The 18393-nt window shown below is 41.1% G+C and overlaps 1 protein-coding gene across 44 annotated transcripts in view; it reads right to left on the bottom strand.

Moving 5' to 3' along the window:
• Nucleotides 1-18393, bottom strand: part of CLASP2 (cytoplasmic linker associated protein 2) — a 212545-nt gene that overhangs the window by 169706 nt on the left and 24446 nt on the right. For 43 of the 44 annotated variants that reach the window (XM_078377537.1, XM_078377543.1, XM_078377539.1 and 40 more), the window contains exons 4-6: nucleotides 12389-12480; nucleotides 12075-12150; nucleotides 9928-10025 (exon numbers count right to left, since the gene is read on the bottom strand). In XM_078377537.1, coding sequence (XP_078233663.1) covers nucleotides 9928-10025; nucleotides 12075-12150; nucleotides 12389-12480 — 266 coding nt within the window. Of the gene's footprint in view, nucleotides 1-9927; nucleotides 10026-12074; nucleotides 12151-12388; nucleotides 12481-13113; nucleotides 13238-18393 lie in introns of those variants that run through there. The other variant, XM_078377563.1, reaches the window with a different exon arrangement.

Raw genomic sequence — 18393 nt, 5'->3', positions numbered from 1 at the left:
CCCCGTGTGGGGGTGGGGGGAGCCTCCCAAGGATCCAAGTCTGTCTTCCAAGACCCTTGGGAGGCTCCCCACACACACCCCATGGGGCCAGCGGGGGCAAAATCGCCAGCTTCTGGGACTCTTTTGAGGCTTGGGAAGCTTCGGAAGAGTCCCTGAAGGTGGCGATTTCAACCCCTCCGGCCCCCGGGGGGGCAGGGTGAGCCTCAAAAGGGTCCTAGGGTGTCTTCCATAAGACGGACCTCTACATAAGGCTCACCAAATTTTTAGGAGAAGAAAACAGATTCTTTTTTTCATGTTTTCTTCTCCTAAAAATTTGGTGTGTCTTATGGAGAGGTGCGTCTTATGGAGCGAAAAATACGGTACTTCCCGAAGGTCAGGAGGGAGGGAGCCTGGTGTATGAGGCAACATGTTCCATAGTGTAAGGGCCACCACTGAGAAAACCTGGTTCCTGGTCGCAGTTTACCGGGCCTCTTTTAGGCTGATCAGCTGCAACCATGAAGCCTGGATAGAACTAGTGACACTGGTACACAATGTCAGGAAAAGCCGCTCCGACAGTTAGTGAGGTCCAAAATCATTAAGAGCCTTGTAAATTAGCACTGGCACTTCAAATTTGGCATAGAAGCAAATAGGAAGTCAATACAGGTTTGCATTGTAAAGCAAAGTTCTGTATCCTCTATCAAAGGAAAGTTCTTTTAATAATGGTCACATTATTCAGCATCTGGGCAACCAATTTGGAAGAAAGTGAATCTACATTTGAAAAATGTCAGCTTCCAAGTGACTTACACTTTAACAATCTAGAGCCAGAGATAAACTGTTAAGTTGTAGACTACTGGACACAAATTACTTGGGGTGATAAAACTCAAAAGGGACTATGAAGAGCTCTCTCCAAAATGAAGGGGGGGGAAGGAAAATAGGTCTCAATTAAAATAAGTTCAAAGCAAATCATTCTCTGGAGTGCGCCTGTGTCTGTGTACAGAAGCAACATATATGGAAATTTATTATAATGTAGAACTGGAGTAAAGGATTTCTAAGAATGTAAGTAGGAATAAAAACCTCATTAAGATCCAAGCACTGAGTAGGAGAAGAACTATGTTCTGTTTGCTACTCAAAGAATGTGGATACTGTTATTTTCATAATGAGTTACCAAAACTGCATTTTTGTGATAATTCTGCCTTTTTGTGTCCTATGGTTTACTGTATAAGCAAAAACCTAGGTACAGTTGCTTCAATGTTTCCTACAGTCAGTCAAAAGCAAATTTAAAAAGCATTTTACTTATCATTCTGAATGAGAAGTCATCGTAAGTATCTAAGTTTTCATAATTTTTTTTCCAACAATGGTCCTCACACATTGTTTTCCTATTTACAAAGATGCAGTCTCTTCCAAACAAGGGAAGATCAGGACAGTTCTGTCTCCCATTTGAGTGTTATCAGAGCTTGGAAATAATATGTTACAATTTAGGCATTAAGGGCTGAAATCCTATTCGGTCATTTACATCTGCAGAAGGGTGATGATGCCATTAGCAGGGACTGATTTTTAGTAGTTAGGAATGTCCTACTTTTGTCCTGTGCTTAACCACTATGCCATGGGGCTCCATATTACTTTGCATTTCTTGGCTTTTATTAGCTAACATTTCTGGGTACTATAATCAAAGTGAATTCATAGTGCTAAAGTTGGGTCATGCAGTATAAATGTAATTTTTAAAAAAGAGGTATAATCCCCCATTCAGTTAACCCACTGAGTAACATTTTAATTTATATGTCAATAATTTAACGAGTAACACTTTTTTCATTGTCAGTGTTAACAGAAACAAGTTAATTTGTCAATGTCTAATGTTCACCTTAAATTAATTAATTATTAAACTTAGCCTTGTAAGACCTAAGCGCAATGCTCAGCTGTTGCCAGGTTAGATTCTGACTACAAAAGAAATGTGAGATTTAATCCTCTGATCATAAAGGGAAAGCTCATAGTAAAAACTGTATTAGAACTTATCTGAGATATTCAACAAGTTTATGTCAATACAGTATAATCTTCAAGAAATAAATGACATCTGCGTTTCTATCAAAATAATTTGAAAACCCCATTTTCAGCATAATAATCAGCAATGTTTAGAGGGCAAAGAGCTGAGAAAAATGCTTGGAAATTGTTTTTAATTGTTTTTACTAGCCACTGAAGATGTAAGAATGACAGGATCTGATGAATCTCAAAAGTTAAGGAAACTGATAGGAAAGCAACCATTCCAGCAGAAACCCTATCATTCACTGTACTTTGCACAGCTGAGGTCAGGAAGCATCTCTGATAACAACTGGAGAATACTGGAAGAAGTATAGGTAATAAGGATGTTCTTAAAATGTGTAGCTCCCAAACTGTTTAAGGCTTTAATGCTTAAAAACAGTACAGTGGACCCTTGACTTACAGACGGCTTGACTTACAGACTTTTTGAGTTACAGACTTCTCTGGCCGCAAAATTTAGGTTTGACTTGCAGACTGAGATTTGACTTACAGACCAGAAAAAACCCAAAATGGAACAAAAATGGCCTGTTACGGGATTAATCGGTTTTCAATGCACTGTAGGTCAATGGAGACTTGACTTACAGCCTTTTTGACTTGAGAACCGCCTTCCAATACGGATTAAGTTCTCAAGTCAAGACCCCACTGTACCTTGACTTGAAATGAGAAATAAGCTAGGTACCAGTCAAATCGAACACAATAGCCAAATTCAAATTCTGTTTTTAAACTGGTATATGAATCTTGTAGTGAATTAACACATGTCAAGTAGCAAGGCAGGAATTTGCTGTTGTGCGATGACTTGTGTGACTTAGCACATGAAAGGAAATGCCTTTACTGAATTATTTTGGCATTTCAGCACCAAGATTTATGTTGTCTGCATCACAGATTCCCCACTGTGTCTCCTTGACAGGGGCAGGACTCAAGGATCCACTTCTAAGATTATCAGCCTAAAAACACTATCTGATTTTGTCCAGTATGTGTAGTATGTTACAAATGATTGGTCTTTGCCAGAATTCTGGCCACAACATTTTCTATCAGCTGCAGTATCTGTAGCCTTAAACTTCACATTGCAGTCGTAACTAGAATATGAGAATGCCTGACTTTCTCAGGGAGTGTCAACTAGAACAAAGCTGGCAAACCAGACAGCGCTAGAAAATTATATCTTTCATCAGTGATCCTATCTATTTATCCAAAATGGATGTTGGGTCAAGCACAATCACTAAAATACAGATCTTAGGGCTAACAGGTATGTTCCACAGCTACACCTTTTGCTGTTCACAAGTACAGTGGTGCCTTGACTTACGAACATTTTGAATTATGAACTCCGTTCGCAAAATTTTGCTTTGACTTGCAAACGGAGCTTTGACTTACGAACGGAAAAAAGGCAGGGATAAGGGGCAGGAAATTCAAATATACTAACCATTGGTGGCGAAGAGGCTGCTTCTTTGTAGCTCTTTTGCCCCAATAGTTTGGGAAAGGGATTTGGTGGTGGCAGAGGTGGGGGTGGCCCAGCGCCAGGAGACAGGAGCCCGAGAAATTCAAATGGCCTCCCGGCCAGGCTCTGGCTCCTGGCGCTGGGTCCATCTGCGCTGCTCACTTCCTGGTCGGGCTCGGGGAGGCAGAGCCTAGCCGGGAAGCGAGCAGCGCAGACGGACCCAGCGCTGGGAGTCAGAGCCCTACCAGGAGGCAAGGACCCATCCCAGCTGGGCAGCAGCGGCGGAAGCCCAGGCCAGGCAGTGGCAGCAGAAGCCCGGGCCGGGCAGTGGCGGCAGAAGCCCGGGCCGGGCAGCGGTGGCTGGAGCCCAGGTGGTGCTTTTTCCTTTTTAAAAAACTGTTCTGGGTGGGTTTTGGATGTGGGTTTGGACGGGGGGGGGGTTTACGTTTCTGTGCTGTGTTGCTTTGTTTTTGGATCTGTGTTTTTTTTGCAGTCCGAGCGCGGGACTTGGTCTGTTTATTTTTATTTTTGGTGGTGTTGCTTTTTTTTTTTTTTTTTTGAAATGCTGAAACAGATTAATCCCATTCCCATGCATTTCAATGGGAAATGGTGCTTTGAATTAAAAAGGTTTTGGTTTACGAACATCTTCTGGGAAGGATTAAGTTTGTAAGTCAAGGCACCATTGTACCTATCACTGGAGACACAAATCCATTTATTAGACTGAGTACACAGTTGCAAACCACTTAACTGTCAGTGAGAAATGGAAAAAACTTCTTCTGGAACAGATACATATTTCTGCTTCTGAAGAAACCTTACAGACCTAGGGGAGCATATTTTGAGGAAGTTGATTTTTGCAGGACCATCTACTACAAAGCAGATTCCACTGTAAACAAAACCTCAATAACATATACACTATCCTTTGTGAAGTATGCACTTTCATAGCTGAACATTTTTAGTGAAAACCTCAATTTGATTCTGTAGTTTCATTCATGACAAACATTTATAGCTATCAAATAAACCAACCCAGATGTAAGAATAGGAGAATTTGCAAATATACATTTCTCAGTCCTGAGATACTAAAAGCACTGCATTGAAACAAAATTGTTTTCTTCAAGAGTAAAAGATAATCACTATAGAGCAGTGGTGGCAAACCTTTTTGGGCTCGCGTGCCCAAACTGGAAAAAACAAAACAACGGGTGGTGTGCTGCGGTGGAACTGGAAGTGGCAGCAGAAGGGGGAATCCTGGGCATGGAGGTATCTCGAGACCCTACTCCGGATCCGCCGCCAGCACCAGCTGCTCTGGATCCTCACACGCTGTCTGTCCAGGCACCAGCACCACAGTTGCAGCTGCCTGCTCAGGTTTGGCTGCGGGGGAGAATAGCGATCCGGCGACTTATGGCTCACGTGCCAGCAGAAAGGGCTCCGCATGCCAACTGTGGCACACATCCCATAGGTTCGCCATTGCTGCTATAGGGTAATATGTCACCATTATACTCAGAACACCCTTCAAGGGATGCAACAACAAAACTAATGACTCAGTTCCAATATGATTCTCTCAACAATCAATCTACGAAAGATTAATCTGAACATTGACACTGCATTCTTATATTCCTCTAGAGTTAATTCCCAGGTAAGTAGCTATCAAATTGCAGTTGTTCCCAAGATATAAAAAGAGAAAAATAATCTGAAGATCTCAAAAGACACCCATACTCACTAGCACTTCATATAAACTAGCAAACATTTGATGATGAACTACAGTATGTACTCTACATTTCACTGCATTTCTGCACATATCATCTGGTAAATACACAACATATTTTGACACAGCTTACTATTCTATGCATTGGTAGATACCAAATTCTCTCTCCTGCCCATCTAAGCAGAAAAGGAATGGAATGGGCTCCTCTGATATTTCACATTGTTTTGGAGAAAAAGCAGGAGCTATTCTCTGCACCCACAGAAAGTAATTAAAAACTGGTCAAATATGAGGACATTGACACACTCAACAATTACGGTATTAACCATGCTAGTAAATAGAACCACCATTTTTAGAGGCAGGTTATTTTTGAATATGGGGAATTTAGAAAATGTGGTAAAATGTATTTAATCTAGAACTTTCACAAGGGTGGGGAGTTTCAGCCCAAAGTGCCAAAATTTAGGTCTAGTACTGGTCTGAATAGGCTCCTTAGATGGACAATGGATGGGGGAGTGAGTGAAAATCTCACCTCTGCAGTCCTTCTCTACCCATTGTCATGGGTTGTTAACAGTCGTTAACAGTGCTCTTTCTGGTGGGTGTGGTCCTGATCTTTGTGGGGAATGGATGAAAGGGCAGCATGATAAATAGGAGACAGATTGTATCTGAGGCCTCCACCCATGTTGAGTGAGATATTTTCTATATGCACATGTATGGCCTTCCCAGCCCCCTCTCTCAAACCACCTGTGTTCTCGGTCCAAAATGAATACATCTTGGTCATTAAATGCGTGTCCTTTGTCATGAAGGAACACTGATTGTGATTCTGAGTCATTGCCCCTCCTGTGCTGGGCCATTCTCCTGTTTAGTGACTGTTTGGTTTCTCCAATGTAGAGCTCCGAACACTCCTCTTTGCAATGGACTGCATATACTATATTGCTCCTGTTGTGTTTTGGTATCTGGTCTTTTGGGTGGACAAGTCTCTGCCTTAGTGTCTTTGTGAGTTTCAAGTGCACGAATATGTGGTGTTTACCAAAAATCCTTTTGAATGTTTCAGAAATACCTGCCATGTAAGGAATGATCAGGTTCTTCTGTTGGCTCTGGGTCTCAGACTATTCCACTGTCCAGCTGGATCGGGACACTGCCTTGTTAAAAGCCCATTTTGGATAAGGGCTGTCTTCATATGTTTATCTTCCTTCTTCTTGGCTTCTGTGGAGTTGGGGCGATGTTTCTTGCTCTGCGGTTTTGTGTCCTGATGACCCCTAGTTTGTGTTGCCATGGGTGATGAGAGTCAAACAGCAGGTATTGATCAGCGTGTGTAGGTTTTCTGTAGATTTCTATTCCTAAACTGCTGTTGGATCCTATGATGACTACACAGTCCAGGAAAGCCAGTTGGTTGTCTTTAGTGTCTCCCCTGGTGAACGTGATATTTGGGTTTATATAGTATCTGAAGGCCTGTACTTCCTGATCTTCACCCAGGGGTTGTCCACATACCTGATCAGATACAATCTATCTCCTATTTATCATGTTGCCCTTTCATTCCTTCCCCAGAAAAATCAGGACCACACCCACCAGAGAGAGCACTGTTAACGACTGTTAACAACCCATGACAATGGGTGGAGGAGGACTGTAGAGGTGAGATTTTCACTAACCCTCCTGTCTCTCCATTGTCCATCTAACAAGCCTATTCAGACCAGGGGGAAGTGAAACCAATGTGGAGGATATATCAGGAGTCTCCTACCAACTCTCCCCAGACTAAACAAGCTACTTGGATAAGTAATGAAACATTTCAACCTAATAAGAAAAGTTCAGTTGCCATGACTCAACTTCCAGACCTTATTCAGTATTAGTTTGCCTCACAAATTAAGAAAAATAACAAAAAGAAACAGCTAAAATTACTGTTACATCATCATGCTGATAACACCATAGTACTTTTCACAGTATTGTTCATAAGAAATATCCTCTCCTAAAATGAAATTTATGAGATTACTATGAAGCCAATCCACTGTTTAAAATAAAGCATAGGCTTTTAAAAATAATTTCAAACTTCCCATTCGGTGTATTTCTCAGCAACTATGTGCTTAAGCTTAAAAGGATCCACCGTATCTCCAGCAACATTTTAAAACAGAATAGGGAAAATAACCAAGATTTTGCTGATGTCATATATTTCATGGGGAGGGGGGATCACATCAAGAGTACTGGAGTATATTTTTCCTAGTTTTTCTAAAACATTGGGAAGTACTATGGATGCCTGAGAACCAAATTTAACCAAAGTGGCTAATTCTGTTTCAAGATCATTTCTGTCTTGATCAAGTTAACATAAACATGCAACACTGATTTCTTATTTGTAAATGTTTTTCCAGGACTGGGTACAATGGACTCCTTGCATTATTATCCATTAATTCATTATTATCTTAGACAGGTTTTTGGTTTCTGGTGTCTTAACCAGGATTTAACATTAGAAAGTCCAGTACTTAACGGGCGCCCCCGTTTAACGACGAATCCGCATACCGATGTGGATTTTGTGATCGCAAAAGCGATTGCATTGCGATGTTCCCTATGGGGAAAAATCGCTTTGCGATTTTTCCCCATAGGCCCCATTTTCCCCCAGCTGACCGGCGGGGGCATCGGAAGGACCGCGGGGGAGGGCTCCCCCGTGGTCCTTCTCAAGCTCCCGCCGGTCAGCTGGGGGAAAATGCCGGTGGGAGCTTGAGAAGGACCGCGGGGGAGCCCTCTTCCTCCGAGGAGGCGGCAGCGGGCGCTCATCCCCAGGCCGGCAGCGAGCGGCACTTCGGCCAGCTTGCTCCTCCTGGGGCAGTGGCGGCAGCGGGGGAAGGGAATGAGCCCTTGCGCAGCCAGGCCCCTGGCTCCGCCTCCCCCTTCACCCTCTCCTTTGAAAGGCTGGTAGCCGGTCGGCTTGTTCCTCCTGGGGTGGTGGAGGGGGAAGGGAACGAGCCCTTGCGCGGCCGGGCGCCTGGCTCCGCCTCCCCCTTCACCTCCTCCTCTTCTTCCAAAGGCCGGCAGCCGGCCGGCTTGTTCCTCCTGAGGCGACGGAGGGGGAAGGGGGAAGGGAACGAGCCCTGGCGCGGGCAGGCGCCTGGCTCCGTCCCCCCCTTCACCTCCTCCTCTTCCTCGGAGGAGGAGGCAGCCAGCGCTCAGCCCAGGGCCGGCGGCGAGCGGTGCTTCGGCCGGCTCGCTCATCCCGGGATAGTGGCGGCAGGGGAAGGGAAAGGGCCCGGCACCTGGCTCCCCATCTCCCGCTTCACCTTCTCCTCTTCCTCCGGAGGCTCCTTCTGAACGCCTGCCGGCCAGCTGGGGGGAAATGCCAGCTGATCGGCGGTTCCAAAATGGCTGCCTGCTGTTTTCTGGATGGATTCCTCACTTACTGAGGCGGCGAAAATGGCCGCACCTATGGAGGATCCTTGCTGAACGGTGAGTTTTTGCCCCATAGGAACGCATTAAACAGGGTTTAATGCGTTCCTATGGGGTTTTTCTTTCCGTTTAGCGATGTTTCCGTACAGCGACATTAATCCTGGAACGGATTAACTTCCCTATGTGGGGCACCACTGTATTCCCATAAATACTGACAAAATCCTGTTTCGATAAATGTACACTGTACAAGCCAGATGATGTCAATATTTAGTGACATAAATCTTCAATTAAATTAAAAGCTTCCTATCCCCTCTTCTGGTTCTGTAGAGTTACCTTTTGCCACTAGAAAACCTTTATTAACCTCAGGATAGGAGCGGGTGGACGGGGGCCTTCATATCAGAAAATAGCTGCTGGTGGTCCCACTGCCAGATCAGGACCAACAGAAGAGACCTGGCTATGATTTTCTGATATTAAAGTTTCAGAACATAAAGGGGTATATGCAGTGTTTAATTTGATTGTATTAAAGATCATGGTGTCATTTGACTTGCACAGTATAAATGTTATGTTAACAGGATTTCAGCCGTTATGTATTCAGACATAACCATTTTTTTCTCTTAAACTGTAATCACTTTGAAATTATTATTTTTTCAGTTTCCAGCTGGGATATATAATGTCTATTGGTATTCAAAAGACTGACAGTATAAGCACATCATAAAGAAGCATCAGACTAGAATGTTCAACTGCTTCTTTGCCACAGTTCTGATCACTACTTTTAGGCAATATTAAAGAAACCTCGCTTCCTTAAACAGAGAAAAAATCAGTTACTTAACTTCCTTGAAGTTTCAGAGAAAGTTACATTCTAGCCAGGCAATATGTGTTCAGAAAGTTATCTATACAATGGTCAATTTTGCTACTTCGTTCAAACACAAAAAAACAACAATCCACATGATTCTAGTTTGTATAAAAATGTCTTCCAGACACAATGTTGGATTATTGAACTGCCTTTTCACAGTTTTCTGAGAAATGCACTGTACATTCAAGCTTCAATAGATATTTATGCATATTTGAGGGCAGGATCTAACAAACTGGATAGATAAATGTACATATACAGAACAACAGCAAAGTACAGAAAACATTAGTAACTGTGGTACCGTGTTTCCCCAAAAATAAGACAGGGTCTTATATTAATTTTTGCTCCAAAAAACGCATTAGGGCTTATTTTCAGGGGAGGTTTTATTTTACAGTCATGCCATCTTCTGGTTGCTGCACAATGCTGCACAATGGTGGAGGGTGGGGTTTCACTTAACTAGGGCTTATTTTAGGGATAGGGCTTATATTACGAGCATCTTGAAAAATCATACTAGGGCTTATTTTCAGGTTAGGTCTTATTTTCGGGGAAACAGGGTATGAACAGAGAACTCACCTGGTAGCAGGAAGGCCTCTTTTGTTAAGATCAACTCTTACTTTCTCTCCCACATGTCTATAAATCTCCACAAAAGCCAATATTGCAGCATCTCTCACCTGTCAGATTACAGCGCATGAATTAAATCCTAGACAATACTCAATAGTAAAATGCATTTTAAGTCTAATCTTCCAGTGTTTTAGCCAACACTTTACACACTTACTTCTCAACAGTTGTGTACATAAGAAAGGGAAATAACTGAAACAAGGTTGCAAATATTTAAGGAATCAGCTACATCACTGTTGGATCTTTTCAAATGTACTGACCAAAAAGTTTGAAAAAACAAAAATAATATACTACTGTATTATACTTCTTCAAACCCCAATGAGGCAGATCTGAGAAAGTAAACTTGTTTAATATACTGTAGTGCACTAGATCTTTCTGACCTATATCATAATATATTGTGATATATTGTACTGCACTGGACGTAATTGACCCTTAGCTTTATGATCACATCCATCACATGAAGATGAATTTATCTTTGCTTCAAGCAAGTCTGTCAATTAGTATAGCGGGCCAACTGCCATCAACAAGTGGAGTTGACACTTTTCTCCCTGACTTTACCTATAGTGTCTGCCACTACTGTACTTGAGCCCATGGTAGCAGTGTTTTCAAGCTTCCCTCACTTGCAGAGTGGAGATGCTGTTGCTACCGGATCCCTTTCATTCATAGGCTAACTTGCAAAAGTGGTGTAATAGCTTTCCCAGGTATTCTGTGAGATTCTATATTCACCACTAAGCTAAAAGTAATTAAAAGAACTTTGTACAAAAAAAATGAGGCCACTTCTCTTTCAATGATCTTTTCCTCCTCTCCCACTCATATGTCTACACATCTCTTTAAAAAGACAGTGTTTTCATGTGCATGAGAAAGAAGAATATATAAACCAAAGTAGTATTACATATTTTAGGTGAGGTGAGTAAAATCCCCTGCATTTTGCATCTTCCAATCTAGGAAGAATCAGATGTGTGAAAGTTCTATTATATTATAAACTGCAAGTCAAAGAGAACATGGGAAGAATATACAGACTTCTTAAAACAACTTTTTAAATATGCCTCATTTATGCATAGTATATATGCTGTATCTTGTTTCCAGAATCCTAAAGTATAATCCCATCTTCCTTGGTATTAGTGCTGGGCTGAAATCTTAAAGCTATGTCAACCATATAATACTGTCTTGATTTCTCGGGAGGTGGGTCAGAGTATTTTCTCCCAAATCTTGCTCTTTTCCTTAACCAAACAAAGTTTGGTCTACCCGAATCACCCGACATAGCCAGCAGGGACGGCTGAGGGGACTGTTGCCAAGGGAGGCCCGGAAGGAGAAAACAAGAAACCGGGCCTTCTCGGCGGTCGTCCCTCGGCTGTGGAACACACTTCCCACTGAAATTCGGCTGGCACCCTCGCTGGGTGTGTTCAAAAACCAACTAAAAACTTGGTTACTCAGACAGGCCTTCCCCCCAGTCACCTAAGTTCTTTTCTTTCCTTTTTTTCTGGTTCTTAATTTTGCCATCTTGGATAGTATTAATTATAATAATTGCACTATGCTCATTATTTTTACGTTGTTTTAATGTATTTTAATCTTTGTAAGCCGCCCCGAGTAGACGTTGTCTAGAGGGGCGGGGTAAAAATTGAATAAATAAATAAAAATAAAATAAATAAAGTGTTAGTGGGATTATTTTATTAAAAGAATATCTACCGCTTGTAGCAGCTGATACGATTCTAAGACTGATATTCTTTTTATGCAACTTACATTTGCAAAAGGGGTGATGCCATCACCTGCAGGGCAAAATTTCTGGCAATTAAAAACTTGCTCTTTCTATCCTGCACCTTTTCTGACTCCCATGTAATCCCTTTCTTTGCACTTAACCCATGGGAGGCAGAACAGAAAGAAGTTTTTAATTACTGAACATCTCTTCTTGCCAATAACATTACCACCTTTTCACAGGTGTAAGCCATATAATAGGATTTCAGCCTATATGTTTCAAGTACTCCCATAAGACAGGGGAAACATACCACCACCATTTCATCAAATCCGCTTGTGAGACATACATACAGTATATGGCAATACAGACACTACAAAATCAAAATCACTAAAAAGAATTATAGCCCTACCTGGCTATTGGAGTCTCCAGATAAGATACATAAGTGTGGTACCAGTTTGCTGAGAGTTAATGATTGTGCACCATAGCTGAAAAGAAAATATCAGACAGTAAACAACATCTTACACCAGCTCTTACATTATCTAATTATTGAGTCCTTATAACATAGGAATACTACATTCAAAAACTCAAGAATCAAAGTTTAAAGTAAACTGATTATTATTTTGAGTTTAAGAATTTTTTTAAAGGACTACGTTCAATTAAAACATCCACCATCAGAAACGGAAAAACATTCATCCCCCCCCCCCATAAAAATGAAATACATACACATTTAAAGTTGCAATAAGACACAGGCACACTCCTTCTCGTGAACGATAGTTCTTGTGTTTGAAACCAACAGCAAGTCGTTCCCAAATTAACTATTAAAAATAAAAGGCAGGTTAGATTATTGAATGGAAATGCATACTCTTTGATACCAAGGCTAAATAACCAATGGCACGTATAAATTAATATTACAATTAAATATTATAGGTTTCATTTGAAACAATAAGTTTTAATCAAACTAATTTACACGTTTACATTGATCCTAGTATAAAACACTTATGCCAAAAAAAAGAACAGCTCATCAAATATTCTCTTTTTAGTAAACAGACAATAAGAATTGCATCTGAAGATTCAATTCAGTCTTTCTCTTATCTTAATACTCCCCTGTTTTTTTTTGGGGGGGGGGACATAATCCAGACTTCAATAGGTTGCTCACTTAGCTGAATTTCTTTTACAGCTGATTTTTTAAAAAGTATAAATGTATTTATTTTGCACAGCTTTCTATCTGCCCTCCATTTCCAGTGTTCCTTCTGTTTTTCAGTGAGCTTCTGTGATGATCTCTGGATCTTTCTTCTATTATGAGTTACTTGGATTACACTCATTTGCTTCCACGCATATTCATCTCTATGTTTTTTATCTCCTCTTGTCCATCCCCTTTTGCTTTTATCTTTGTAATTTGTGAGCTTCCAAGAGCTCTTATCTGCTAATGCTGAAAACTTGACACTTACAGGACTAGGTTTGCAATGATATTTCAAAGCAAGCGGACTCCAACTGCATCTCCCTTCGGCTGCAATGCTGCCATTATAATCTCAGTAGTTCAGCAGGCATTCAGGAGAAAAAAGGTTGCCTAGCAACTACCGCACAGTGAGCAATAGCACATTTCCCAGACTGCAGCATTTTATGATTTAGACCCTCCCAGTATTCAAGTCATGGTGTAGCATGATCAAAACAGACAATGTCGCATGTATACATATGGTATATTAAATGCCATTGTTCTTAACTATATTATGACTGAAGAAACAATATCAGATAATGCAATTAAGAACTATCAGACATATATACTTCAAATCAGGTATGTCATTTTAAACAATGTTAAAATATTTTGCTAGAATTTTTATTCAAAAATAGAACGAATCCTTTTCTACTCAGAAACACAAAATTATCACCTTAAATTTAGAGTGATGCTCAATGTATCAAATCCACTGTGAGTAAAAAAAAACCTCAACCTTACATATACTAAATATTTGATGTATTGTTTTGAATATTTCAGAAGCATTCTTTAGAGGCATTGGGCTGACACAAGTGCAGCTGGAATGTGTGCTGACAAATACTTGCAACAACAATAATAATCTTAGAACTGGAGAGCTGGAAGGGACTCTGTGGGGAAATGGTCAGATGAGATGTTCCTAAACCTTTTGGCATTATATCTCTTTTCTGAAAAACCCTCATGCTTCTACTTCCTCTCCTTTTCCCTCTTCCAGTCCTCTTCGAAGGAAAAATTCAATACAATTTAAAATTCAAAACAAACACATATATTAAATAAAAATATTTTAAATTAAAAATAAGTACAAATAGTTTGTCACAAAATGTTAATGAGCATGTAATGTGCTTGAAGAAACAGCATTTACAAATAAAAGAGTTGTTTCAGTTAATAAATCTCAGTCTCTTACACACCTCAACCTGCCAATCTGAAAACCAAGGTTAGATGAAAGTGGCACCAGTGCATTTTTCATATACAGAACACCCTATGGAAATGTGGGAAGAATATTAACAAATGCTGGCTATAACTTTCACCCCAATTATAATCACTATCATCTTAGAACTGCAGAACTGGAAAGGGCCCTATGAATCATTGAGTCCAACCCCTGTCAAGGAGGCACAATGGAGAATCAAACTCTCAACTCATGGTTCTGCATCCAGATGCATAAGCCACTGAGCTATCCAATAGTTCTCAAGAGATTTCAACAGATTCAGATGACTAGAAACAATGACTAACCAGGCCTAAACTCTAAGTTTATTGAGAATCTATGCAGATGCAAGTGACTGCTCCCTTAATGGATCTATATCAGGCTGTAGTATCCTCCCTTAAACCCTTGGTCCTCATGCAATTTAGTCCTTCCTAGTCTCAGTCACTATGATTACATGACTATTTCATTTTTACTAGCTCAAATCTCACTTTAAAAAAGTAAATCTTAACAGGTGTGAATCATGCTTTCTGGCAGTGCCAATGTAAACTGCTGTCATAATTCAGGCTGGTAAAGTTAAGGAGAAATCAAGACTACATCTGCATATCTACAAACCTCTGGCAATTGCTTCAACTTTTATAATGCCCTAGCATTGCTGAAAGGATAAAGTTGGCTGTATATTAAGCAAGGACGAGGAGCAAACAGTCTGTGCGCCAAATCAAGCCTACAAAGATTGTCACTCTGGACCAAAGTGACCCTTCCCTTTCCAATTCTTGTGGAATTCTCACTATTTCCTCTTATCCCTGATTGTAGAAAACAGTTCACCTTTCTTATCAGCATGATAAGCAGTGCACAGTACATCAGAGCTACTCAGACTGGAACTGGAGGAGATGTTCCTCCAGTCACCAGTAAAGTTTCTGATCACAGGTAAAAGATAACAATGAGAGTTCCTGTGGCGGGCCACTCTTAAGCCTCTACCAATGCAGGCCTCCAAGAGTGCTTACTACTATTCTTCCTTGCTGCCACCAACCTATCCTTAGTACTCACAAAGGACAAGTTTTTCTTTCAAACAAATAAAGTGTTTATTGATTTGTACAAAATAAAAATGGTGAATCACAGGTAATAAATTAAGTTGTTAATCACGTTTCTCAATTACTAGATCACACAGACTTTTCCCTCACTGACTATCTCTCTCAAATCTATCTCACTCTCTCAATCAACTTCTCTCATTTTTTCAAACTCTCCAAAACTCCCCCTTTCACACATCACACACACCTTATATAACTCAGCTCCTCCCCCTTCTGCATCACCCTCCCTCCTCTCATTGGCTGAGGTTCCCCTGCAGAGCTGTATGCCACAGTTCCTATTTCATCTCCGTGTCCTATTCAGGACACCAAACACTGTGTGACCCGGTGAGTACTTGGAGGAGTCACTTTGTGTGTTACCTGAGCCTCTTTCTCCATACAGAGTGGGAGAAAAAGACTGTGCCTCTTCCTGCATGGAAATTTTTCATGAGGAAGAAAAACCATTGGAAAAGAGGTTGGTAACATTAGGGGAATAACTCTCCCTCTAACATTATTTGGTTTCTTCTACAAACCTCAATTGTTTCTGGGATGATGAAGATAAGAATGTAGATGGGATCAAAATGGCACTAATATTAATATAAAAGAAACCCTGAGAATGTTAAAACAGAGCTTTTGGGTTTTGTCGAATGTAAACATGCAGTCATGAAGAGTCGGACACGACTAAACGACTAAACGAAACGAAAACATGCACAAGCTATGTAAGAACCATGATTAGAAGACAAATGCAGGTGTCTCATTTTTACATGAAAAACAGATATTCAAGCTATGATATTATTCAAATTAGTTAGTTAGTTTTAGTCACTAAAAAGTGAGGCCTAAATCAAGTGTTAACTCAGACCCACTGGATCACTGGAAATAACATGAATGTTTAATTACCAAGTTTTGACTGATTTAGTAGGTTGATTCTTGTTGTTGGTTAGTTGCTTAGTCGTGTCCGACTCTTCGTGACCCATGGACCAGAGCACGCCACACCCTCCTGTCTTCCACTGCCTCCCGGAGTTGGGTCAAATTCATGTTGGTAGCTTCAATGACACTGCCCAACCATTTCATCCTCGGTCATCCCCTTCTCCTCTTGCCTTCATACTTTCCAAAAATCAGGGTATTTTCCAGGGAGTCTTCTCTTCTCATGAGATGGCCAAAGTATTGAAGCCTCAGCTTCAGGATCTGTCCCTCCAATGAGCACTCAGAGTTGATTTCCTTTAGAATGGATAGGTTTGTTCTCCTTGCACTCCAGGGGATTCTCAAGAGCCTCCTCCGGCACCACAATTCAAAAGCATCAATTCCTCGGTTGTCAGCCTTCTTTATGGTCCAGCTCTCACTTCCATACATCACTACAAGAAAAACCATAGCTTGGACTATGTGGACCTTTGTCTGCAAGGTGATGTCTCTGCTTTTTAAGATGCTGTTGAGGTTTGTCATCGCTTTCCTCCCAAGAAGCAGCCATCTTTTAATTTCATGGGTGCTGTCACCATCTGCAGTGATCATGGAGCCCAAGAAAGAAAAATCTGTCACTGTCTCCATATCTTCCCCTTCTATTTCCCAGGAGATGATGGGACCAGTGGCCATGATCTTGGTTTTTTTGATGTTGAGCTTCAGACCGGTTTTTGCACTCTCCTCTTTTACCCTCAATACGAGGTTCTTTAATTCCTCCTCACTTTCTGCCATCAGAGTGGTATCATCTGCAGGTTGTTGATATTACTTCCGGCTGTTGATATTTCTTCCGGCAATCTTAATTCCGGTTTAGGATTCATCCAGTCCGGCCTTTCGCATGATATATTCTGCATATAAGTTAAATAAGCAGGGAGACAATATACAGCCTTGTCATACTCCTTTCCCAATTTTGAAACAATCAGTTGTTCCACATCCAGTTCTAACTGTTGCTTCCTGTTCCGCGTATAGGTTTCTCAGGAGATAGATAAAATGATCAGGCACTCCCATTACTTTAAGGACTTGCCAGAGTTTGCTGTGGTCGCCATAGTCAAAAGCTTTTGCATAGTCAATGAAACAGAAGTAGGTGTTTTTCTGGAACTCTCTGGCTCTCTCCATAATACACTGCATGTTAGCAATTTGGTCTCTAGTTCCCCTTCGAAATCCAGCCTGTACTTCTGGGAGTTCTCGGTCCACATACTGCTGAAGCCTGCCTTGGAGGATTTTGAGCATAACCTTGCTAGCGTGTGAAATGAGTGCAATTGTAAGGTAGTTGGAGCATTCTTTGGCACTGCACTTCTTTGGGATTGGCATGTAGACTGATCTTTTCCTGTCCTCTGGCCACTGCTGAGTTTTCCAAACTTGCTGGCATATTGAATGTAACACCTTAACAGTGTCATCTTTTAAGATTTTAAATAATTCAACTGGAATGCCATCACCTTAACTGGCCTCGTTGTTAGCCATGTTTTCTAAGGCCCACTTGACTTCACTGTCCAGGATGTCTGGCTCAAGGTCAGCCACCACACTGTCTGGGTTGTCAGGGACATCCAGATCTTTCTGGTATAATTCCTCTGTGTATTCTTGCCACCTCTTCTTGATGTCTTCTGCTTCTGTTAGGTCCCTACCATTTTTGTCCTTTATCATGTCCATCTTTGCACAAAATGTTTCTTTAATATCTCCAATTTTCCTGAACAGATCTCTGGTTTTTCCCTTTCTATTCTTTTCCTCTATTTCTTTGCATTGTTCATTTAAAAAGGCCCTCTTGTCTCTCCTTGCTATTCTTTGGAAGTCTGTGTTCAGTTTTCTGTAACTTTCCCTATCTCCCTTGCATTTTGTTTCCCTTCTCTTCTCTGCTATTTGTAAGGCCTCGTTGGACAGCCACTTTGCTTTCTTGCATTTCCTTTTCTTTGGGATGGGTTTTGTTGCTGCCTCCTGTACAATGTTACGAGCCTCTATCCAAAGTTCTTTAGGCACTCTGTCCACCAAATCTAGTTGCTTAAATCTGTTCTTCACTTCCACTCTGTATTTATAAGGGATTTGGTTTAGATTATACCTGACTAGCCCAGTGGTTTTTCCTACTTTCTTCAGTTTAAGCTTGAGTTTTGCTATAAGAAGCTGATGATCAGAGCCACAATCAGCTCCAGGTCTTGTTTTTGCTGACTGTATAGAGCTTCGCCATCTCTGGCTGCAGAGAATACAATAAATCTCATTTCGGTATTGCCCATCTGGTGATTTCCATGTGTAGAGTCGCCTCTTGTGTTACAACCAAATTTAAACCTATCTAATTTTATTAAATGAACTGATATCGCTC

Source organism: Pogona vitticeps, chromosome 6, assembly GCF_051106095.1.
Source record: "Pogona vitticeps strain Pit_001003342236 chromosome 6, PviZW2.1, whole genome shotgun sequence".
Classification (NCBI taxonomy): domain Eukaryota; kingdom Metazoa; phylum Chordata; class Lepidosauria; order Squamata; family Agamidae; genus Pogona; species Pogona vitticeps.
This window is presented reverse-complemented; position numbering and strand designations above follow the sequence as displayed.